General features: G+C 57.8%; 8 protein-coding genes across 8 annotated transcripts; 3 read left to right on the top strand and 5 right to left on the bottom strand.

The window, feature by feature from the left end:
• Window positions 1–24: 24 nt before the first annotated feature.
• Window positions 25–4,034, bottom strand: MKK02DRAFT_20159 (uncharacterized protein; the record flags this gene model as incomplete). Its single annotated transcript, XM_053086207.1, has 4 exons — window positions 25–1,477; window positions 1,523–2,246; window positions 2,289–2,501; window positions 2,537–4,034. 4 exons carry the CDS (start codon window positions 4,032–4,034, stop codon window positions 25–27), a joined length of 3,888 nt encoding a protein of 1,295 aa, XP_052942119.1.
• Window positions 4,035–6,033: 1,999 nt separating this feature from the next.
• MKK02DRAFT_20509 (Alpha/Beta hydrolase protein) lies at window positions 6,034–7,203 on the bottom strand (the record flags this gene model as incomplete). Its single annotated transcript, XM_053086268.1, has 6 exons — window positions 6,034–6,114; window positions 6,163–6,264; window positions 6,483–6,561; window positions 6,607–6,807; window positions 6,871–6,967; window positions 7,023–7,203. 6 exons carry the CDS (start codon window positions 7,201–7,203, stop codon window positions 6,034–6,036), a joined length of 741 nt encoding a protein of 246 aa, XP_052942118.1.
• Window positions 7,204–7,840: 637 nt separating this feature from the next.
• Window positions 7,841–9,378, top strand: MKK02DRAFT_20421 (putative chorismate synthase; the record flags this gene model as incomplete). The annotated part of the gene is made up of 6 exons (XM_053086253.1): window positions 7,841–7,930; window positions 7,987–8,064; window positions 8,118–8,570; window positions 8,615–8,931; window positions 9,005–9,163; window positions 9,216–9,378. The coding sequence occupies 6 exons, from the start codon at window positions 7,841–7,843 to the stop codon at window positions 9,376–9,378; spliced, it is 1,260 nt and encodes a 419-aa protein (XP_052942117.1).
• A 375-nt stretch (window positions 9,379–9,753) lies between these two features.
• On the top strand, window positions 9,754–11,919 carry MKK02DRAFT_35323 (putative divalent metal ion transporter; the record flags this gene model as incomplete). The annotated part of the gene is made up of 8 exons (XM_053089149.1): window positions 9,754–9,791; window positions 9,838–9,980; window positions 10,030–10,240; window positions 10,310–10,505; window positions 10,577–10,924; window positions 10,988–11,092; window positions 11,153–11,425; window positions 11,476–11,919. The coding sequence occupies 8 exons, from the start codon at window positions 9,754–9,756 to the stop codon at window positions 11,917–11,919; spliced, it is 1,758 nt and encodes a 585-aa protein (XP_052942116.1).
• A 292-nt stretch (window positions 11,920–12,211) lies between these two features.
• Window positions 12,212–13,048, top strand: MKK02DRAFT_40641 (uncharacterized protein; the record flags this gene model as incomplete). The annotated part of the gene is made up of 4 exons (XM_053091195.1): window positions 12,212–12,290; window positions 12,374–12,543; window positions 12,602–12,942; window positions 13,003–13,048. The coding sequence occupies 4 exons, from the start codon at window positions 12,212–12,214 to the stop codon at window positions 13,046–13,048; spliced, it is 636 nt and encodes a 211-aa protein (XP_052942115.1).
• Window positions 13,049–13,133: 85 nt separating this feature from the next.
• MKK02DRAFT_35322 (pyridoxal phosphate-dependent transferase) lies at window positions 13,134–14,714 on the bottom strand (the record flags this gene model as incomplete). Its single annotated transcript, XM_053089148.1, has 5 exons — window positions 13,134–13,221; window positions 13,269–13,648; window positions 13,703–13,794; window positions 13,846–14,597; window positions 14,662–14,714. The coding sequence occupies 5 exons, from the start codon at window positions 14,712–14,714 to the stop codon at window positions 13,134–13,136; spliced, it is 1,365 nt and encodes a 454-aa protein (XP_052942114.1).
• A 2,155-nt stretch (window positions 14,715–16,869) lies between these two features.
• Window positions 16,870–20,610, bottom strand: MKK02DRAFT_35321 (protein tyrosine/threonine phosphatase; the record flags this gene model as incomplete). The annotated part of the gene is made up of 7 exons (XM_053089147.1): window positions 16,870–16,902; window positions 16,955–17,163; window positions 17,216–17,324; window positions 17,375–17,665; window positions 17,694–19,740; window positions 19,785–19,903; window positions 19,948–20,610. The coding sequence occupies 7 exons, from the start codon at window positions 20,608–20,610 to the stop codon at window positions 16,870–16,872; spliced, it is 3,471 nt and encodes a 1,156-aa protein (XP_052942113.1).
• Window positions 20,611–21,466: 856 nt separating this feature from the next.
• MKK02DRAFT_40638 (thioredoxin-like protein) lies at window positions 21,467–22,421 on the bottom strand (the record flags this gene model as incomplete). The annotated part of the gene is made up of 5 exons (XM_053091194.1): window positions 21,467–21,544; window positions 21,602–21,956; window positions 22,007–22,205; window positions 22,290–22,341; window positions 22,389–22,421. 5 exons carry the CDS (start codon window positions 22,419–22,421, stop codon window positions 21,467–21,469), a joined length of 717 nt encoding a protein of 238 aa, XP_052942112.1.
• Window positions 22,422–22,622: the final 201 nt, after the last annotated feature.

The raw sequence follows: 22,622 nt of genomic DNA, 5'->3' as shown, positions 1-22,622 counted from the left end.
GCTCTCCCCCTCCTATCTTACTCGCTACGCCTCCGCCCTCAACTTGTTCCTCAACAAGACCAACAACCACTCGGGATCCCACTCGCCCACTCCCGGAGCCGCCACCGCCGTCCCCTGCGGGCTATACTTGTCGCTATTTCCCGTCGAGGGCGACCGTCCCCCGCCGCCTGCTACGGGCGTGACCATGTCATTCTGCAACGGGTTGTTGTAGGCCGGTGTGGAAGGAGGATAGGCAAAGTCCCGCGGCTTGGCGAGGCTCGAACGCCGAGGCCCATTGTTCTCCCGCAGGCGATGCGAGGGGACGTTGTGAAGCATGGGGACGGGCGCAGAGGGTTCCGGGTCGGGTGTGGAGGGGACGACAGGAGCGGTTCCGCGGGCGGGGAAGGAGAAGCCTGACCAGGATGGGGCGGGCTCGACGATACCTGATTCGAGGTCGGTCGATGTTCCGGAGTATGAGGGATGGCCGAGCGGGGAGGGAAGAGGGGGAAGGTACTGCTGGGGCTGGAATCCGGGAGCAGGGGCCGTAGCGTTGGAAGGCACTTCGAATTGCACCTTACTGGGCCGCCGAGCAGGGTTGAAGCCCTCGCCGCCCTCTCCGGCCGAGTTGGTCGTCGCGCTCCGAGCGATAGACAGCTCTCCGCCGACATATGGGGCCATGACGCAGCTATTCTGCGCCCGAAACAGGTTGAACGGCAACCACTTGTCCGTGAACGTATTGACCGCCGCGTCATAGTTGGCATACAGCACAATCATGTAGGGCGGGATGTAGCTGTTTGACGATATAAGGGGGTTGGGCCGCGGGCGATGTGGCGTGAGCGGAACGAGGACGGGGTGGAGAGCGAGTCGTGGGATGACGTGCGCCATGTCGTCTTGGCTCAGCATGCCGTCTAGCATGGGCACGACGGCGCGCTCAATGTGCTTGAGAAGCTGAGCGACGATGGGACCCCCGATGGCGTCCCGAGGTGACGTGCCGGCCATGGCGACGTTCCGACCAATGACGGAGAGGAGGTTCATCCCTTCGAGCCAGGTCAGGGCCTCACCGATATCCTCGACGGACCCGCCGAGCTCCTCTGTGCCGCCCGTCGTGTGGCTGAGGCGGGACATGGTCGCTGAGGTGAACGTGCACAGCTCGCGCATGGGCAATTGACTCCGGTTCTTCTCCTCCAGGAGGATCCGGAGCCCGTCAAACGGCGTGGCCTGGACGATGGCGATACCGGCGTATAGTGTTCCGGGCTGGAGAGCGACTCGGGTCGTGGCGTCGCAGAAGCGTTGGACGTCCTGGAGGAGCGGATTCATGTGCTCCAAAGGGACCGAAAGCGTCCGCTGGAGGGCGACAGCGACGGCAGAGGCTTCCGCAAAGATGTAATGGCGGGTGAGGAGATCGGCTCGTTCCTGCTGTGCAGTGACGCGCCGAACGAGGATGATGAGCTGGCCTTTAGAGACCGTATCGGACGAGTTGGACAATTTGACCCAGCCCCTACCTCGTCAGCTCGGTCCTCAATAAGGAGGCAGCTGTACTCACGTGGTCAAGATCTGATCGTACAATACCCCCAATCTCTGGATCCCATCCTCCTGACCCGTCAAACGTACCGCCAGCTGTCCCGCCGAATAAACAAACCGCTCCAAGAACCGATTCACCGAGATCTTGGACGTCCGCGCCGTACCGCCAATCACCGAGCTATTGACGGTAGCCAGCGAGCCGCGCCTAATCTCCTGGATCGACGCATTGACACTGGGGACAGTACCAGTTGTGCCGTTCGTGGCGTTGCCCGAGTTGGCCTCGCGGTCTTTGGTGAACGGGTTCAAAGCCGAGTATTGGGGATTGCGCCAGAACCAGCTGAGCCTGAGGGCATTGACGAACGCCTCGTGGCCGGGTGTAAGGTCCATTCCGAGGATGGTCGATGCACCAGAGGAGAGACTGGGCGTGGATCGCCTGCTTGTCCGAGCAGCCTCGCCCGCGCCTGACAATGAGGCGATGTCGCACATGGGCGGAAGACCGTCTGTCGAGTTGACGAGAATCCGATCTTGGTCGTCTAGCATGATGGAAGCGACAACGACGCGGCGCCGACGCTGTCGTTCCCGACGGGCCTGGATCCACTCAAAGACGAAGAAGACACCGCAGGCGAGGCACGCGGTGAAAGCGAGGGCAGCGACGATACCGACGATGGCGCCGTTGGTGCCAGCGAGGAGGTCATGTTTGGTGATGGGTGTGTCGATGGGCCAAGCGTAAGTCGTTCCCATCATACCTGATAATCAGCACAATCCTGTCGTGAAGATACGGGACTTACCGCAGAAGTGCATGCAACAGACGGCGATGGCGAGGATGATGGCGGTGCAGATCTTGTAGAAGATGCCGTGCTTGAGTTTGGGGCGGAGCATGATGAACATGAGGTAGAGCGCAACGACGACGGCGCCAGCAGCGATGATGACCGATCCGACGACGAAAGCGGGGTCGTACTGGATCCATGGCATCCCGACGATGGATAGCTGGCCAATGTAGTCTAGATATCAGCCAACCTCGCAAGGAATGACTCACGCATAGCAGCAACCCCAAACCCCGCTATCGTCCCCGTCAACACGATCTTGAAAACCTCTTCCTTCGTGACCACATCCATCCCCAAGAACTTCTGAATCTTGATCGTCCAGCTGTTGTTCTGCCATCGCTTGGCACGCTCCTCCCTGTCCGTCCGCGCCTCCTCCGCCTCGGGCGCAAACTTGACGTCGGGTGCGCTGTCCATGCGCTTGAGACCGTCCTCGAGAAGGGGAGTAGGGACCTTGTTCATGCTGAACGTAGGCGAAAGTTTGCCGAGAGGAGGTGTCTGACCGGTATGGTCCTGGTCCGCTTCGGGAAGGGATTGTATACGGGTGAGACTGCCTGGAAAGGCGGCTGATCGATTGGGTGTGGAAGTGGAGGTAGGGAGTGAGGACCGACGACCAAAGTCGAATGGGACGTGAGGTGGGATCTCCATGGAGCCGCGACGAGCCCATGACGCTTCCGAGTCGTTGGGACTGTCGGGTGCCGACTCGCGAAGGAGGTCTGCGGTAGATGAGTCGACGCGGGGTGGGAAATTGTAGCCGGGCGTAAAGACCTCGGTGGAGGCACCAAAGTCGACGCTGGGGCTGATGAGGTGGGCGGGGACCGAGCCTCTACGCGGTGGATAGGCAGCAGTGGGAGGGACGGTGGGGAGCGAAGCTGTCGAAGCGATGTGACGGATTGACCGCTCGGTCGACTTGCGACCGAGAAGAGGAGGTCTCGACTCGGTGGATTGGCGTTTTGCGATCTCCATCCGAGCGGCATCGCGACCGAAGCGAAAGTCGATCTCCCGCAGCTTCTGATCCTTGGCAATGACCTCGTCCTCCGCCGTCTTGGGCACCGCCATCTGTCCCTCCTCCCAATCCTTCTCCTCCTCAATCATCTTGCCCTTGCCGCCAAGCGGACTGAGCCATCCCGCCTTGGGAGAGGTGTCGCCCTTGTTTGGGTCTTCGACCAGTGACCACTTGGCAACTTTGCTCGCGGCCGAAACGAGCGCGCCCATTCCCTTTGAGCTCTTGCTGAGCATCTCCGCCTTCTTGATATGCTCCATCTTCCACTTTTTGTACTCGTCCGCCTGGCGCTGATTCTCCTTGTCCTTCCTCCTCCCGCCAAAGACGCAACACCAGTTGCCCAGGTCGGTGCCCATGACGAAGAAGGCAATGGTCATGGCCGCGCAACTCGCCACGAGGGAGAGGACCGTATACCCGGGACCGTAGATGAGCGCGAGGGGTTGATTGTTTTGTATGTCTGGCGAATGGAGTGTGAGTGCCTGGTTGAAGATGAAGTGCATGGAGAAGGTCGAGACGGACCCAAAGCAAATCCCCGCCGAGAGAAGAAGGAGTTGGTTTCGCCATCCCGAGTTGGACGTCCGCCGGATGAGGAGCTCGAGGGTGCAGAGCGATCCCACGAATGCGATGAGGTAGGAGAGGACGATGAAGCCGGGGGAAAAGCGTTGTTCCAGGATGACCCAGTCCCAGGGGACGTCGGTCGTTGTTGCCATCTTGTAGTCGCCCGCGACAAGGACAGGATGCGTCCGCGCTATGAGCTTTTGGGCGAGGCGGTCCCATTCTGGTGATGAGGGAGTGAGGTCGGAGGGGAGGGACAGGCGTGTAGGAGAGGGGAGGGCATCGGCCGCGATGATGTAGGGGAAGCAAAGGGAGAGGGCAAAGGTGGCCGTACGGCGGGCGTAGGGAGAGAGGCGGCGCCGGCGCCGTGGTGGGGGCCGAGAGGAAGGCTGCCGATCCGCAGCGTCCAGATCATCGAGCGTGACCCGGGATGAGGACGCGCCAGGCGAGGATGGGTAAAGGTCGAGCATGACCTGGCGAAGACGAGGTATGGAGGGGGAAAAGGAATGCGGGGAGCGATGGGATCGCTGTCAACGACCAAGAGTTGACTTTTGCGCCCTAGACGACCGCCCAAAGCAATCAAGCTATCAGGCCTGGAATATCCCCTCACGGCCTTTGCGTCAATGCTCCAGTGCTTGACGGAATGTCTCAGTCAAATGCGCCTGAATGGGCTGCCGAGGGATGAGCCAAAGATGGGGTAATTCGATGACTGATTGTGGAAATGACGACCGAGTCTCGGATCCGTCTCGGCGGTGTAATAGACAGGAGGGGCCGTTGAGGAGGGGGGATAAGGTGGCGAGGCGAGTTGTGTAGGTATGGAATAGGGTGAAACCTCTTGGCCGACCGAGTGATTGACGTCGGAGAGTTTCGACTGAGACGTCAGCGAGATGGTCGCTGGAGCGATGGTCGTGTGGGTAGCTAAGATCGCGTTGGAAAGTGACCATTGCGCGTGATGTGTGAGATTGAAGCGAAGAAGATGAGGGTAGGAGTATGAGGGCGACGGAGGAGCTCGGAGATGAATGAGAGGAAAGGAGGGTACCATCGACCGCGGCAACACCGGCGCCCGCGTGCTAAAACACACACAATTATGACGATGCAAGGAGGGTCCAAGCGCAACATGAAACAAGGCACTCACAGCTTTTTAGGTTCACTGGTACTCGTCGATCTTCCCAAGGCAACAGGGCAGTCCTGTCGACAGGAATGAGGTGGTGCGAACCCGCAACTGAGCGCAGAGAAGTCTTGATAGATGTAAAGTGACAGGTCTACCAAAGATTTGGGTCGCCCGGTCCGTCTGAACGCGCCGACGGTTCCCCGCACTCTGTGATCGCCTGATGGCTGTTCGGCAGCTGCCTTCCTCAGGCACAGCGACAAGGCGTCGACGACAGGGCGAGTAATGAAGGTGTCTTGTCGGTCGTGCAGTAAAATGAGGTTACGGCTTTTGGGTCGTCGGACAGGATGCAGTTCGGTCTCCGAGCTGCCGCTGCGTCTAGAAAGGCTGCAGCTATGTACAAGTCTTGCGCGAGAGAAGAACAGATGGATCCCTCGCATGCATGGTCGCTCCTCGCTCCTCGCTACTGCACAGCTAGCTGCCAACGAGGCTGCCGATGCGAGCAGGCAAAGGCTCGATCTTCTCATACAACATCTCTCTGGATTAGGAAATGGGAGAGGCAAATTGCTATTGAATGGCACGAACAAACCTTATGGCTTGATCGCTCCGGGGAATTAAAACGCGATCGGCAGGGTCTCAGCCAGCGACAACCCTAGATCTCCCGTTCATTGCCGGCATACCGCAGGTGTGCACGAAAGTTTTCCTGAAGGGGCGCGGCTGGCGTAAATCCACGCCCGTTCGATCGGTGCCTCTTCCGCACGTGGCCGGTCTAGCACTGGTCTAGCTGATGAGGGATGTGCGAGGAAGAGGAGGGAGCTAAGGGGGGCTAGCTAGCTTGTCTTGTACCCGTCACCTACTATATATAGAGATAGAGAGAGAAAGGGAGGCAAGAGAGGGGACAGCATCAAAGATAGTCCCTCCGTTCCATCCCATTTTCTCTCGCGCCGGTAGACGTCTGCCGTTGACACTATGGGGTGCTCGCCCATTAGTTTGGGAGATTGAAGACATTACATGCCATCTTCGTCTCCTACGTTTATGGCCAACTTTTACTTCATGTTCTGCTTGAAGAATGCAGCGAGGGTGGAATACCCATCGTGGAACGCCTTGGACCCCTCCTCGCCCTTGAGCTATACGGATCAGCGCCTTTCGTGTGCTTGGATGTACTGAAGACTCACATCTCCACGAGCGGCCATCCAGCCGTGCGGCATCTTGGGATACTCCTTGACGAAGCTGGATCCGGGGCTCTTCTTCTCGAGGCCTTCGTAAATCTCGTTAATCTGAACGGTGCGTCAGCTACATCACTGGCAGAAGTTGAGATTGAGGACTAGAAAAGCAGAAGTATGGGGTGAGGTTTGAGGTCTGGTGGATGTGGTGGGAGTTCGAGGTTAGGAGGGCAAAGATCAGGAATGGAGGAATGAGGTTTAGGATGGTGAGGCTGTGTGTGACCGAGGGTAGTTGGAAGGGTAGAGCTATAGATGTCGAGCATAGTACGCACAATCTTCATGTCCTCGCCTTCGGAAGGGAGAAGAGCGACGGGCACAGAGAGCTTCTCAACGTCGTCCGCAGCAATCAGCCTGCGTGTCAGCCTCTTCCCGCTTTAGCCTCGAGGAAACACTTACGAAGGGTGGCACCCCGCAATACCCGCAAGCTTGTCCCCGTTCTCAGTCATGACGAGGACCTTCCAGCCCCAGCAGAAACCGGCCGCGCCGACCTGGCCGTGCTTGCTCTTGATCTCGCTGATGACGTTTCCGACGGGCTTGGCCTGGCTCGAGATGGAGCCGGGGAACTTGGAGAACCAGGTGGTGCGCATCTTGGTTCCCCTAGCTGTCAGCCAGGTGTTCTCGAGGTTGAGATTAGGTGCTCGACTGTAATCGTAGACTTACTCCTCGCTACCGCTGAACCACTCGGGCTGGGCGTAGTCCCCACCGAGGAAATCAGGCATGTACACCGCGTACCCCTGGCTCGCAAGCAGGTCCGCTCCTGAATGATATCAGCTATCCGCTCAATTCTCGGAACCGATAAGCCCGGAGCGCACCTTGGAGGATCTGCGGGCTGAAGCCAAAGACATCGTATACAATCAAGACGGCCTGCTTGGCGTCCTTCTCGCCGGTGATGTAGGTCTTGAGACCGGTAAAGTCAGAGTAGGAGCCCTTGGGGGTGTACTCTGCCTGCACTGGGGGAAGCGTGCAGCAGGCTGCTGTATTAGTGACAGACATCAAGGCGGACATGCTCAATGTAGCAGCTGCTGCGACGTGAGACAGACATAGGTGGAGCCAGACGTACACTCGGGGATCTTGCCAGAGACGGACATGGTGCTAAATCGAGCTGTGGGTTTTGTCTGGAATGTGCGAGTGATGTGAGATGTGCTTTGCGACGCGGAAGCGAGTAGTAGTGATCTGACTGGGAAGAGGGTTGGTCTTGTTGAATGAAGAATGTGGAGGTGCATGAGCAAGCAAGAGACGAATATAGCGCGGACCTTGTTGGCGGGCTATGAGCCACATCGGCCTCGGCCATCTCCTTGCCGTTCTTCGGCATATATGTCAGTCGCTCTCTCGACTCACAATCATCCCAATCATCACTCATCTCTCTGCAAATCTGGCAAGCGAGTCTGTACATCTACCTCGTCTGGGCTGATCAACGCTCTGAATCATGGGTGTACTGCATGCATGCATGGCCTCGCGCTGAGTTGGCTGGCTGCAGCTGTGCGCAGGAAAGATGGTACGTCATGACGCACGGGCATGCTCTCGATCTCAGGCACGCCCGGGAGCAGAAAGTTCGGAGGTTCTCGACTCAGGCAAAAGACCATCACTTCGCACACTCGACAATCTACATCACTTCCTGTATACTGGCACTATGAGCACATTCGGCCACCTGTTCCGCGTCCACACTTACGGCGAGAGCCACTGCAAATCTGTCGGTTGTATCGTAGATGGTGTTCCCCCGGTAAGTCTCGCCTCATGGTTCGAGCGAAGAGGGAGGAGGTTGAGCTGATGATGTAGGGGTTGAAATTGACCGAGGAGGATATTCAGGTCCAGCTCTCTAGGCGTCGTCCTGGACAGAGCGACATCACCACTGCTGTGAGCTGATCCGACCTCTCCGAACGGCACAAGCTTTTCAGCTGATAGATCAGCGCTCCGAGTACGACACCGTCCACCTCCAATCCGGGACCGAACACGGTGTCACCCTCGGCACGCCCATCGGTCTGCTCGTGCACAACAAAGACCAGCGGCCTCACGACTACGCCGAGACTGATCTCTACCCCCGCCCGTCCCACGCCGACTACACCTACCTCGCCAAGTACGGCGTCAAGGCTTCGTCGGGAGGAGGTCGGGCTTCGGCGCGCGAGACGATCGGCCGAGTTGCTGCCGGGGCCATCGCGGAGAAGTTCCTCAAGGAGGCGTATGGCGTGGAGATTGTTGCGTTTGTGAGCGGCGTAGGGAAGGTGGGGTTGCCGTTTGAAGAAGAGGAGAATGAGGTGTTGGGGAAGGAGTATATGGATCTGGTGCGGACTGTGAAGAGGGAGGAGGTGGATAAGGAGATCACGAGGTGTCCTCACAAGGAGACCAGTCAAAAGATGGAGGCTGTAAGTCTAGTCCGTGTTCATGGGCGGACTCTTCTGATTTCTAGGCCATTCGAGCAGCCAAAGCAGCAGACGACTCCCTCGGCGGCGTCCTTACCTGTGTCATCCGGAACGCCCCTCTCGGACTCGGCGAGCCCTGCTTTGACAAGCTCGAGGCGTCCCTCGCACACGCGATGCTTTCTATCCCGTCTACGAAGGGCTTCGAGATCGGTTCGGGGTTCCGAGGGGCCATGTTCCCTGGAAGCCAGCACAATGACATGTACATTGAAGGTGGACCCGACGCGCAGGGACGTTTGAGGACAGAGACCAACTGGAGTGGAGGGGTGCAGGGTGGAATCAGTAATGGGGAGGATATCTATTTCCGGTGAGTCTGATGCTGGAGAAAGCGAGACTTTATGAAAGGACCGATGAGAGGAAGGGTGATGCTGATGATATAGGATCGCCTTCAAGCCGCCAGCAACTATCGCCCAGGCGCAGTCCACAGCCCGATACGACGGATCGGCAGGTACTCTCGAGGCCAAGGGAAGACATGACCCGTGTGTCGTGCCCCGTGCCGTACCTATCGTGGAGACCATGGCCGCCTTGGTCATAATGGAGTAAGCTCACTCCGCAAGACTCAGTTCGGGCCGGACCAAGCTAATCCAGCAGTATGGTCCTCCAGCAGAACGCGCGCACGGCCGCCGCTTCCCTTCTTCCCGCCTTGACCCACCTTCCACCAACTATGGTCCTCCCTTCCAAGAAGACCGTTGAGAAGATACAGAATGGGGAGGAGAAAGTTCAGGTGCAGAACCAAAAATCTGGCGAGGAATAGTCGAGCAAGGTTATGCATAGATGATTTGATGGCTTTCTGAAGGTGTCACTATACTCAGTTTGACCAGCGTGGCCATGAGGTCCCCTCACCAAGGAATCCGCGTCCGACCAAATCCGAAGATGGGGAATGCGGATCTGGTGATCGGAGACCTTGTTTACGAGCAAACTATAAATAGCAGGTTCGCTGGGCGAGACTTCGACAGTCGGTCCACCTTAACGATGTATCGTCCCAGCTTTGCCCATCTACCTGTTCGCTCGACCACAGCTAGCTCGACCAGCACCCAAGGCTGAGGCAAGCACCTCTCTGACCTTCAGGCCAAGCTGGCTCGTACCCCGGTCATTCGTCCCTCTCAAGATCCTCAGAAAACCTGCAAGGATGTCGATGTTCCGTACCGCGAAGGACGTGTGCTTCAGGTATGTCCCCCCAACACCCCAACTTGGCTCATGGCTGACCTCCGAGACATCTCCGCTTCGTCGGACCAGGCCTCGTCGCCGCTGTAGCCTACATTGACCCCGGAAACTGGGCGACCGATCTCCAAGCGGGCGCGAACTACGGGTACAAATTGCTCTTTGTCGTCTTGCTCGCAGGTCTCGCTGCTGTCGGTATGTCCTCTACACCCCGTCTTAACATGCAGTCCAGCTGATGAGCCAGTCCTCCAAACTCTAGCGGTCAGGATAGGAACCATCACTGCCACTTCGCTCCCTTATCAAACCCGCCAGCTCTTCCTCCGGCTCGAAGCCAAGTACCCAAAGTACCGCGTACCCCTTCATTGTTGCCTATGGGCCTTATACATCCTCGCTGAGATTGCGATCATCGGGACGGACCTCGCCGAGTTAATTGGCAGTGCGGTCGCTCTCAGTTTGTACGTTCTGGCCTTCGCCTCCCCACCGCACCGCGCCCAATCACGGAATCAGGCACAGCTGACATACAGACTGTTCCCAGCTCTTCCACTATGGGGCGGGGTCCTAATCACCGCCGCCGACGTCCTCATCGTCCTCATCTTCTTCAACTCGAACGATGGCCGAAAAGGAATGCTCTTCTTTGAGATCCTGATCGTCACGCTGGTACTGGCGGTCTTTGTGTCATTCGCGATCCTCCTGCATCTCATAAAGCCAGAATGGAAAGAGGTCTTCTTTGGTCTTCTGCCTTCTGCTGCATGTCACCTCTCTCTACAGCGCTAGGAGGAGCTGATGCCCAGACTCTCGTTGCTCCTGGAGCCACCTACACCTCTATCGGGATTATCGGAGCGACCGTCATGCCCCACGCGCTATTCCTCGGCTCAAGTCTCGCCAGTGTCGATCGACTTGATATGGTCCCTCGGTCGCCCAAAGCCCCATCCGCTAACCGACGACGATCGCGCGCTCGTATCTCCTCCTTCCTTCGCTTTGGCAGAAATGAGAAGGTGTCCGAACAGGATCCAGAGGGCGAGTACGAGATGGACCCGGTCGATATCCACCGCGTTCACACCCTCACTGGGCTGAACGAAGAGGCGGTCCGACCGCCCGTTACCGGTTCATCTGCGGGTATGGTCGAAAGGGCGACCGAGGTGGAGACGGAGCAGGAAGTCAAGCATCTCTCGGACACAAGACCATCGGAAGACGATGAGGAGGACGGAAGGCGGGACGACTTTATGCGCGCGATGAAGCGGTATGAGGCCAAGCTGGGGGCATTCAACCGGATCAGATGGGTCGATTTGCATCTCAAACACGCTACTGTAGGCTTCTTCTGTTCTCGCCGATTCGATCTGCAGCCGTGGGATTCAGCTTAAATCCAGGTCGATACAATCCTCTCCCTCCTTGGTTTCGCACTCACCATCAACGCCGCGATCCTCACTCTGGCCGGAGCGGCGTTCTACTACTCTGACAACGGAGCCGACGCGGACGATGCAACCCTTCAAGGCGCACACGATCTGCTTTCCAACTATGTCGGGCAGGGCGCAGGCCTGATTTTCGCGCTGGCATTGCTATGTGCCGGTCAGAGCGCGAGTATCACGGCGACGCTGGCGGGTCAGGTTGTTTCTGAGGGGTTTATCAATTGGCGCACATCAGTAGGTCCTTCAATGGACAGTATTGGGATAGGAATCAAGCTTATCATCAGCCATTCTGGAGACGGCTCATCACTCGCCTGATCGGTGTCATCCCAGCTGCCGCTGTGGCTGCCGCCGTCGGACCCGCTGGGCTCAACACCATGCTCGTCGCCAGTCAGGTCCTGCTCAGTATCGTACTCCCGACGGTCATCTTCCCGCTTGTATACCTCTGCAGCAGGGAGGATTTGATGACGGTTCACGGACCGGAAATCGCTCCTGCCTCTGCTCAGCCATCGGCACCGACCCCGGCACCGGCGGTCAGCCCGAGTGTCGAGGTTCCGGCATTGACGACACCGGTCGAGTCAGCAGCAGCAGTGGGCGGGACGGAACGGCCAACGAAGAGCTTCAAGACCCCTCGGTGGCAGACGTGGACGGGGTATGCGCTGTTCGGGGTGATTGTCCTGGCGAACTGTTATGTGATTGTCGAGCTGGGGTTGGGGAATGCTGGGGGATAGCTGGGGGGACAGTTCGGGGTGTGTATATCTAGGCGTGATCTTTATCTTGTACATAGGCACTTTGCTTAAAGTCACGAACTCACGAATAGTACTAGTTACCCTCGCAACGCGTACGGGCCCAAGGGTGAGTGGCGAGTCCGTGCGTTCCTTCAAGACGGCTTCGCTCGTGTGCCCGCACAGCGCTCAAGCGCTCATGCTGCAACTTCCTTTCTTCCACTTAACTCCTGTTGTCCAGCTCGTAAATACCTGACCAGAAAGCCATAGTCCAGCGCGCCCGATCAGACCAAGCAAGATGTCGGCCGACGAATACCTCCCAGCGGTCTTTATAATACTGGGGATATACCTCCTCATTCGCTTCCTCGGTCGAACGCGTAAGCTCTCCTCTCCTCTTACCCCTCCCTCGTCTCCCCCTTCCTAGCTATAGTGGTTAGAGGTCAGGAGTTGACGAAAACAGCTACGCCAAATGACCCAGACACCATACCCGGCGTATCGGCCAGTACGGTCGATACGATCCACGCTGCCTTCCCGGACGTTCCATTACCGAACCTGATATACTCGCTGTCCACGACCCGGTCAGGCCAGCGGACAAGCGAGGAGATCATGGAAAAGGGGTATCTGCCGAATGTGAGCTCAAAGGTTCCCTCCACTTCGAGCGCCGAGCCGTCAGAGCTCATTTGTCTAGCCGCCCGCATCGTTCCGGATGCCATCCTCCCTCCAGCCCGCAACCGTCAATCCCCCTTCGGCCCCTTCATCTCCAGTAGCGTCTACGGGCGGCTTCTCCTCTAAATCTCCTGCGGTGGCAAAGCAGCCGTCCTTGATTGAGCGGTATGGGCTAGCGAACAGGGTACCGAGCCGGAAAGGGAAGGAAGTGGATGCTGGGGAGAGGCCGGAAGCGGCTGGGCAAGACGAGGGAGCTGGGGAGAATCAAGCGAGCGGAGGGAAGGCCAATTGGGCTGATTCGAGAGAGGGGAGGGAGAAGGTACTGAGGGAGAGAAAGGAGCGGATGATTCTCGAGGCAAGACGGTGAGCTGCGTCATACGCGTACCGCATCGAAGCGAGGTGGACCGCAGCTGACATGACTAGGAGGATGATGGAGAAGGAAGCTCAGGCAACGTCGGCTGCGTCATAGCATATACCTACTGGTGATACATATGGCTGTACAAGATTGTCTTCACCTTTGGTGACAATATAGCACTGATTGATGTATGGTTCCCTCAGCTCATACCCATAATCTCGTTGAACCTACGTAATCTCGGCCCGACCTTCTTGATCGTCTCGTCGTCCACATTTGCCACTGCGAACCTATCCATCAGCTCATGTTTCTTCAGTTCAGAGTACGCTTAGCTCACCTCAACCACCGATCCTCTCTCAGCTTCTGGCCCCCTACCACCCCTTCCCAGACCTCATCATCCTCCAGATCAGGCATACTAAAATTTCCCGGCAGAACTACCACCCCGGCCTTCACCGCCAACCCTTTCGCTACATCCTCGCTCCCTAACCTCTTCCGCTTGAGACCCAAAGAGGAGCTCGCGGACAGGTATTCGGACGGGAAAGAGACGTAGGCAAAGTATCCGCCGGAGGACTCTATCTTCCAGCCAGGGACGGTGGATATGATTTCGCGGAAGAGGGCGCGGCGGTGTGCGAGAGCGTGGGAGGCAGTGAGGAGGTCGGGGCGGAGAGAGGGGAGGAGTGGGGGAAGGGCGACTTGAGCGACCTGTGGGGCGCAGATCTGGTTGGTCAGCTTCGGGAGCGATGCATGTGCGGACCGATAAGCTGGACATACCTGGACGCAGTCACAGATCGTCTCGAGCCGCCGAAGCAGCATCGGACTGCCCGTGATGGTCCCCAGTCTGTATCCCGGGATTCTGTAGCTCTCTGTGAAGTGTCAGCTGCTGGTAGATCCTTATCTGTTTTTTGTAAACTCACTGCTGAAAGAACCCAAGCTGATGAAGGTACTCCGCCAATCAGCCTCCTCGAACAGCTTATGCGGCACCCCTCTCAGATCTTCCGTCTCACCCTCCACAAAATCCCGATACGTCTCATCCACCACCAGTGCGACCTTGTACTCCCTCGCGAGCTCATACCACTCCTTCAGCAGTTCCGGGCCCATGATCGACCCAGTGGGATTCGACGGGTTGATGAGCAGTATCATCCGCGGCTTGACCTTGTTGCCCGCATCGTTTCCCGCGGATTCGAGGTACGCCCGAGCAGCCGGAAGGGAGGGGTAAAAGTTGTCCTCCGGATCGCAAGCGAGGTGGATAGGCATAACGGATTGAAGGGAGAGAGTCATTGCGTGAGAGAAGTAGTTGGGCATGGGGAGGAGGACGGAGGATGCGTTAGGAGGACAGAGGGCCATGAGGGTGACGAGAAAGGCCATGTTGCCGCCGGCGGTAATAGCGACATCCGGGGCTGTAACCCCAGGTCCGGATGCCAGTCCATTGACAGGTCTCTTCATCCGATACAGGACGCGCATCTCCTCCGCTACGGCTTCACGCAGAGCAGGCGAGCCAAGGATCGCACCGTACTTGGCGACCGGACCTTGCTTTGCCGCCTCGGACAGCGCAGTGAGGACCGACTCGTGTGGTGCCGTACCTGGAAATCCTTGCGAGAGATCCACGACAGGTCCCTCGATGGGATCGAGCAGGTACTGGTCACGCCATGCCCAGGCTTTGGGGATTCTAGACCAATATCAGCCTTCTTTCGGTTGAATCAGGAATGAGGAGCTGGAGGAGGCAGACGGACGGCGGAGGTACCGTCTCTTCTACGGCTTGGGCGAAGGAGTAGTTCAGCGACATTGTAGCAGTGACTACGTCAGCTGCTCGTGAAATGGATGGGATGTTGCGGGTGGGTCCATGTCCCCGCTTGTTAGGAGCAGCAGCCTTGCATCGTGACGGACAGCAGCGCAGTGGCCTGGATCGGGCTTACGGCATGCCGATGCTCGGCGCTCGGTCGGCCGGGTGGGCGCAGAGACGGCCGACCGAGCGCAGAGAGAGTGGCTCCAGCTGGCCTTTGCGCCCTTTGCGCCACCCGCACTCGCCATCCATTCACTCATATAGTGTCTAGCCGGCGGCCCCAGGTTTTGCGACACTCGTGTCACGCAGAGCTTTCCCGATCTTCGATATGTACACCATGGGATGCCGGTCCAGGAGCACAGCATTCAATCCTCCCAGAAAGTAGGCAAACGAGGTGCAATGGTGCATGGAGGTCCCAGGGAAAAGCAGAGGCTGACTTCAAGCAGCGCTCGTGGCTGTGGTGTCTATTTCAGAGCCCGCAGCGTTCTCAGCCATCTCACTGCGGCCCGTCAGAGAGTCAGTTGCGGCAGGAACAACGGTGCTTTGACACAGTCTGCAGTCCTCCATCAACTCTGGGGCGACGTCTTCAACCAGACTCGGGAGGGGATCTGCGAAGACATCGTACCGCCAGGCTCTGTCTTCTTTGTCGACCGTGATGCGTGATCCCAGGTGATGCAGACCCCACTCGTGGTACCTCTTCCGCTATCTGATCAGCCTCGGGCTGGGAAGTCCGCTGAGCGAGATCATGATATTAAGTGAACTCACCACCTCCGGAAGGGTTGTGCAGCGTACCACCGATCGTCGCATCGCCTCTTGCTCATGACAGTGGCAATCGGTTTTGACGTACTCGTGGAAAGCCCGGCCAAGCCCTCTTCGACGGCGATCTTCGCGGAGGCAGCTCCACAAGACTTCGTCACTGCTCACCTCGATCTCCTCGAGTGTATCCCTGCTGAGCTTGTCAGTCAGTGTGGCGCTCGGATCACGGAGCAGCTTGGTAAGTCCCCTACTATTATGAGCACTGGTATGATTCTGCAAGCCAAGCATGCCCCGAAATTGAACCGTCGGCGTTGACTCGAAGGAACGTCAGGGAAGCCTTAGAACCTACATTGTGGTATATCGCTGGCCCATCGGGGTAATGAGAGCCACACCGATCACTTCCTCATTTGTACCATGCTCCATGGGACTTTGCGCAACGAGAACCAGGCCTACAGCCTGCCCAGGTCCTGCAGCACTCGCCACGCTGTCCTTGAAGGTCTGCTGCAGCCATCGCTCCCTACCCTCATAGTAGCCCGGAACTAAGATTTGCATGTCAGCGTCTCTTGTAGGCTCGGCGGTAGTGCCCCACTCACGATTGGTGAACGAGACATAGAGAAGCTCTTCCGCAGCCTCGCAGTCTGCATCGGCGTCAATCCCAGCTTGTTCTGCTGGTGTTGAAATGTAGATCCAAGGGAAAACTCACTGCTGTGGTCAATTGGTCTGGTCCTGTACGCGCAGGTGTCATCCGCCATTCTACACGGATCTTGAGGCGATGTGCTTCTGAAGTGATGTGAAGAGGACAGAGCGTGGCGAGGGTGAGGATGAAGATAAAATATGAAAGACGAAGCAGGGGTCCAAGGGTCAGCTTGTACGCACCTGAGAGACGCCTGAGTCTGAAGAACCGTCGCCTGAAACGCAAAAGCAGGCACCTCGAGGGAGGATCAGGTCAAAGGATATGATCGCGATCAGCTGACCCTAGTACCTGATTTCATCTCGCGTCTAGCATGTTCTATGGACTTCGTCCGAACAGCGCAAATCCAACAGTGACCCTAGGAGGGAGCGACGGGTCAGAGAGTACAGATCGACGCTTCGTCTGCTGTCAGTGAGCACCCTAGCCTGCTGTCGGCAAGCTCTCCAGCGGCACGCATCGGACTGCATTTACACATTTTGCTTACTATCACTATCCCAACTCTACAACCCCAACCTTCGCCTACAACCCCATCTCATCCCAGTGTAAATAAAGAATCAACAATCCTAGCACATACAATCATCAGAGAAAGTAGGAAGAAACAACTTGTCCCGCCCGCTGGGAATAGTTACAACTTCGTCCATCGATCGCTTATCGTCGCACACAACAATGGTATCTTGGTTCGGTCGGTCGATCGGTCGTTCTCGCCTTGAATCAATTGCACAAGAATCTTCGGTTCAAGCAGTGCTACCTTGTCAGCACTAATCCCCCATCGGTTTGGGCATGAGGGAGTACTCACCAGATCCCGACAGAAACTCGGCCACGAGTAGTATATCCTCCTCCTCCCCTCCTCCGCTTTTCTGAGTGCCTCGAGCTCCCCTTCATCCTTCAACCCATTCCGCTCCAGCTCGTCCTTCTTCATCTGACAGATCTTCTCTTCGGCTTTGGCGAGCTCGACTTCCCAGCCGAAGAGCTCGTGGAAGAATCGGAGGTTGGGCTGGATCAAGACTAAGCTGTCAGCTTACGGCCCAAGATCAATCAGGAAGCATTCAAGACCCACCATTCAGGCGCCGAGCCCTGGTAAGGAGGTAAGCGTCCATGAGCCCCATCTTGCGATGCTGCATCATGTACGCCATGACGATACTGGCGCTCCGGCTAACTCCCACGCGCTGTACGTCAGCTCATTGCCAGATCAATCCTCCACTGAAGCATGACTTACACAATGGACCAATACCGTCCCGCCACTCTGCCGAGCCTCCTCAATCCACGTGCAAGCCCTCGCAATGAGCGGCCTGAGCGGGTCGTTCCCATCATCCCGGATATCCGTGAGATCAAGCACCTTGATACGACCCGCGGCATGCTCTGCAGAAAGCGTATTCGACCCGATCTGGCCGTACATGGGATCAAAGTCTGTCGGGCAGGTGATAAGGGATTCGCCAACGGATACGACGTGGGTGATACCGATAGCGTGGAGCATCGCTGCATTACCGGCGTGTTCACTGATTGTAAGCTAAGCTTGATGGGACGAAAGGCACAACTTGCAGGTTCCCAAGGTACAAGAAGTCCATGATTCGGCTGGGGAAGCCATCAAACCGTTTATCCTCAAACCAGACTTTCGCATCTTGACTCTCCTTCGAACCTCCCTTCTCCTCGGTGAGCAGCATCTGCCGTGCCACATCCACCGTCTGCTGGTGGTCTGAGCTGGCTGACGAGACGGCCACCGCTGTTGCAGTAGTGGTCGTCGAGGTGGAGACAGAGTCCTTGACGCCAAATCCCCATGCCTTCCACCGGCTGGAAATGGGTGAAGAAGTTGTCGGGGAAGGAGCCGAGGCAAGGGATGTCGAGCTAGACGAAGGAGATGGGGAGCTGACGAGCTTGAGCGCCTGGGCTTTACGGTCGGCGGTCAATCGCGCGTCGACCCGCCGGAGAAGAGGTTTGTCCGAGGGATAGAGGAAGAAGCTCCGTTTGGCATTGAGCTGAAGGTGGAGGTATGCCTCTGGCAACGAGATGCTGAGGCTCGACATGATGTACGCGAGGACGATGATGCTAGACTCGGTGTAACCATCTTGGCAGTGCACGAGTACTCTGCGCTTGACGCGCGACTTGTCCCGCCCTTCCACAATTTTGCGGAGAAAGTAGACGAGCTCGACGACCCGGTCGGTCATGGTGCCCAGGTTCCGCAGTTGGCCTGTGATTGTGCGACATGAGCCGGCACAGTCAAGGTGGACCGGTTCGACGGGGACCGCCGCGCGGGATTTCCGAGGGTTCTTGGTTGGCGTGGTGTCGTCTGCCGGGGAGCTGGCGCGTTTAGACCCGGTATCAGAGACGGGAGTGGCGGCGCCGCTCGGCGAGAGGAGATTACGAAGAGCAATGGTGGCGGGGCTGGCGACCCAAGACGACTGGGTAAAGCTGCCTTCCGCTTTCCTCCGCTTATCGAGGTCCGCGAGCTGACGGTATGCGCTTGTCAGCATAGACGAGCTTGGCATGTCGAGGAGTTCCGATGCTCGGAGGCAAAGATCAAAGTTGATCGACGACCCGCCATCCCCGTCTTCTGGGCCAGGGACATCCGAGTGATTCCCCACCCAGAACCCCTCAACCACTTCGCACGCCTTGGTCATCGCTCGCGACTCGAGCCCTTCCCGCTCAAACAGGTCGGTGAGGACGGAATGCGCCGTCGTGTTGCCGCACGAATCGAGATTGACCAGGTGCGGTGCAAACTTCTCGACCTGCTCAAACGGTTCCAGCAGGACCCAGACGCCGTACCGCACCGGCTCGCTCGCTCCTTCCCCTCGTCCCGCCTCCCGCTGGTGCTCGTAGTACTCCTTCATGCGAGATTGGTACATCTCCTCCTGAGCCTCCGCGATCATCTCGGCGATCTGAATGACGCCAGCTCCAGCGCCGCCTTTGGCGTAGAGGATGATGTCCGAGATGGTTGCGTACTTGATTTGCTGGATATTGAGATTGCGGAGATTGATATGGTGAGGAAGGCGTGGACGGCGGAAGGTAGCTTCGCCCTTGTACGCCTCGGTCGAGAAGGCCGGGAAGTTGAAGATGTCCTGGGCATGCAGGGCGTTGGCGAAGAGGCATGATGGTCCCAATTCCTCCGCACTGGCCGAGGCGGAAGAGCTCGACGACTCCTCCTCGCTATGACCGAGCGAGGGAGGACAGGGAAGAGGATGATTCTCTTGGTCCAGCCCTTGCGACTTGGCGACGCCCGAGACCCGCTTCGACTCGCAAGGGTGCATCTGGACGTCGTCTTCCGAGATGACAATCTCTGGCTCCATGGCGGGTGGAAGCCGGACTGGCGAGTCGGGCGTCTTGGGTTGAAATTCGGAGATGGAGGGGGAGGTCATGTCTGTTTCGTTGGATGAGCCGTATGATTCCGAAGACGTAGACATGGTCTCGGACCGCTCGCGCGGTTCCCGATAGTCATGCTCGTTATCGGTGGAAGAGGAGTGATACCGCTGGCTAGGCAGCCGCATGGCGCTGGGTCGAGGGAAGGTGGGGCGCGAGTCGAGCGGGTGAGCCGGGGCGAGAAGAAGGCAGAGGCCTCGATAGGGCGGTGGAGCGAAAGGAGGTGATCGACTGCTTCGTGAGCAGTGCAAGTGGCTGGACAGGATCTGACTTACCCGAAGAAGGCTGCCATATCTTGGCCTTTCTGCCCGTCATCCGAGATCCCGTGCAGCCAAGGGAAGAGGATCTGACTGGGGACGTCCATCATGTTATGCTGTCCAACCAGGGCGGGTAGCTATATCGTCAGTCACACTCCGCACCTTAGGCCTTAAGGCTCACCTCCTCCATCCCCAACAGCCTGACACCCTTCCGGACTTCGTTCCGGTCCTCCTCACAGCCCCACTTTGGCATACCCCAGACCTGCGGTGCCTCCTCCTGCATCGCCGCCATCTTCTCTGCTACTGCTTCCTCGCTCAGCAGATCCGGCTGATCATCCAGGTCAATGTCCATCTTGTCATCCTCCACCGGATCTACCTCGGGCAGACTACGGCTCTCCACCCGAGCAATCGGTACTGGCGCTCCCAGATGGTACGTCTCGCCGTTCTCCAGATCCTGTATTTGCTCTTTAGACGGCACTGTCTTGAAGAGCAAGCTTGTTGCCTTGACGTCCCGCCTGCGTCCATCCCGCCCATCTCCGACCGGTGCTGTCGTGACTTTCTGGCTGCCTAGCCCTGCTTCCGAGGAGCGGCATCTCTCCATATGGCTTGTCCCGGGCTCCAAGTGGAAGAAATGGGTAGGTGTGACTGGTGTGGTCGGTGCGGAGATGGGCTGGCCTGTAGAGAGCACATTCCCTTGGAAGTCCTTGAGGGACGGCGGGGTCGAGGGGCGGGACAGCCGGGGCGAGGTCGGCGATGAGCGGGTAGGGGTATGTGGACTGGATCGCGGATGGAGTGGGGGAGACGAATGGGACATTGGCGCTGGGAGGGGGAGCATCAAAGACATGGCGCCTGTTACGCAGGACCACGGACGGTCTCTGGGAGATGGATGAGATGCGGATGATAAGTAGATGCGATGAGCGGAATAGGCCGAAGGAGGGGTGGTCGGGTGAGATGTCTGAGCGTGTGTGCGGCTGACAAGGGGTGGGGAGAGCGGCCCGTTCCTGGTTCAGGCACGTCGAAACGAAGCTGACGGCGTGACTGTCTGGGTGTCGAGGAAGAGGGTGAGGCGTACAGAGTAGAGGTACAAGGGGTATGTATATACAAAGGGTATGAGTGGATAGCCGCTGCCGCTACCGCTGTCTGTCCGTCGATATCATACAGAGGTCTGGCGACCATCCACAGCGCAAAGCATTTGGAGCGGGATTGTTCTAATCGATTTAGGGTTCATTAGGAGCCCCAGCCCGATCAAGTAAAAAGATTAGCCCCACTTCTCAGGGATGACCATATCCCTTTAACCCCGAGATCCGAGAGATCTACCCCTTGGGGAAGTTTGCACCGTGACCTAAGCAGATCACCAGTCATGCATTAAGCGGCTGAATGATGGTGGCAGAGAGGCGAGAGTGGCGGTCCAAGGCTGTCCAAGGTGTTCCAGATGGCGGAGAGTCAGACCGTTGTGGGGATTTGCGAGTGACTACCGCCAGACTGACTGGAATGCCAATGGCTGCTGACAAGAGGCGGGTATCCTTCCGCTAAGCTTTGAAGGGGTACCTGGGAGTGTTCACCCCGCACGGACGCTATCCGCACGGCCCCGTTGCAGAAACGGATAGCATACAGCTGCCCGTGTGGTCAGCCACGGGCTTACCACAAGGTTCAGCTGGGATAGGCCGTCATCGTCATGCATGCATGCACACACACACTTCTCATGCACACACACTGTCCTCTCCTGCCGGTTCGGCACCCGCGCCGGCTTCCTTGCCCCCGTACGTCTTTTCGAAGAACTATTCGAGTCAGCCTGCTCTCACCCCTGTCATACTAGGTGCCCTGATATGACTCACGTCGACAAAGGCCTCCTCTCCGACCGCACCGCTGATAGCGTACTTGTTGTCCACAATGAAGAATGGCACGCCAGTGACGCCCATTTGCTGCGCCGAGCGATACCCCTTCGTCACCTCCTCGTCGTACTCTGTGCCATTCTCGAGCCACTCCTTCGCCTCAGCCTCGGAAGAGAAGAGCTTGTACTTCATCGCGATGGTCGAGAGAGTGTCCAGGTCCGAGGGGTGGATACCGTCCGTGTGGTATGCCAAGAACAGGTCCTCAGCGAGAGCGGGCTGCTGCGAGGGGTTCTTGTGCAGCGCGAGGGTCTGGAGGCGGTGGCCTCGGTGCGAAGACGAGACCTCCCCTGCTGGGTGACTGCGACGTCAGCTTTGGTCCAGCCGCATCATCCTCTTGAATGCACTCACAGAGTGAGACCGTGCGCGGTGAACCTGTCCGCCATCTGAGCACGCAGATCCTTGGCTTTCGGCCCGAATTTATCCTCGTACATCTTGACCTTGGACCGAGGCTCAGGCGAAGTGTTCTCAGCGCTCAGCTGGTAGGGCAAGAACCGAATCGTTGGGTCAATACCCGCAGACGGGTGCGCCGTGTTGAACTTGGTCACAGCTGAAAAGTCAGTTCCTCCTCAGCTTCTTTCCACGGCCTCGACAGATCCTCAAAGCCCATCCACGATCTGCAAGTATCACTAACCTCCTTCGAGCTGCTTCTGACCCAAAAGGCAGAACGGGCAGACAATATCGCTCTATCTTGGTCAGCTTACAAACCACCTCAGAAGGACGAACGACTGACAATAATGTCGACTTTGACTTGACGGGGCGCCATAATTGCGAGACCTCGACGGATGATGTGTTGTATAGACACTTTGAAAGGTTGATTGTTGGTCAGAGGCTGCTTTGCAAGATGAAGTATGATGGGGAGAAGGAGAGTCGCTGAATAATAGGTCAAGTGGACGCCTCCACCGCTGCGGTTTGGCTTAGTCATCAGTATGACGTGACGTCATCGGGTGTTCCTGCCGAAGGGCGG

Source organism: Dioszegia hungarica (assembly GCF_025882075.1).
Source record: "Dioszegia hungarica strain PDD-24b-2 chromosome Unknown MKK02contig_25, whole genome shotgun sequence".
In the NCBI taxonomy this organism is placed as follows: domain Eukaryota; kingdom Fungi; phylum Basidiomycota; class Tremellomycetes; order Tremellales; family Bulleribasidiaceae; genus Dioszegia; species Dioszegia hungarica.
Note: the sequence above shows the minus strand (reverse complement) of the source record. Positions and strands in the feature narration are given on the sequence as shown.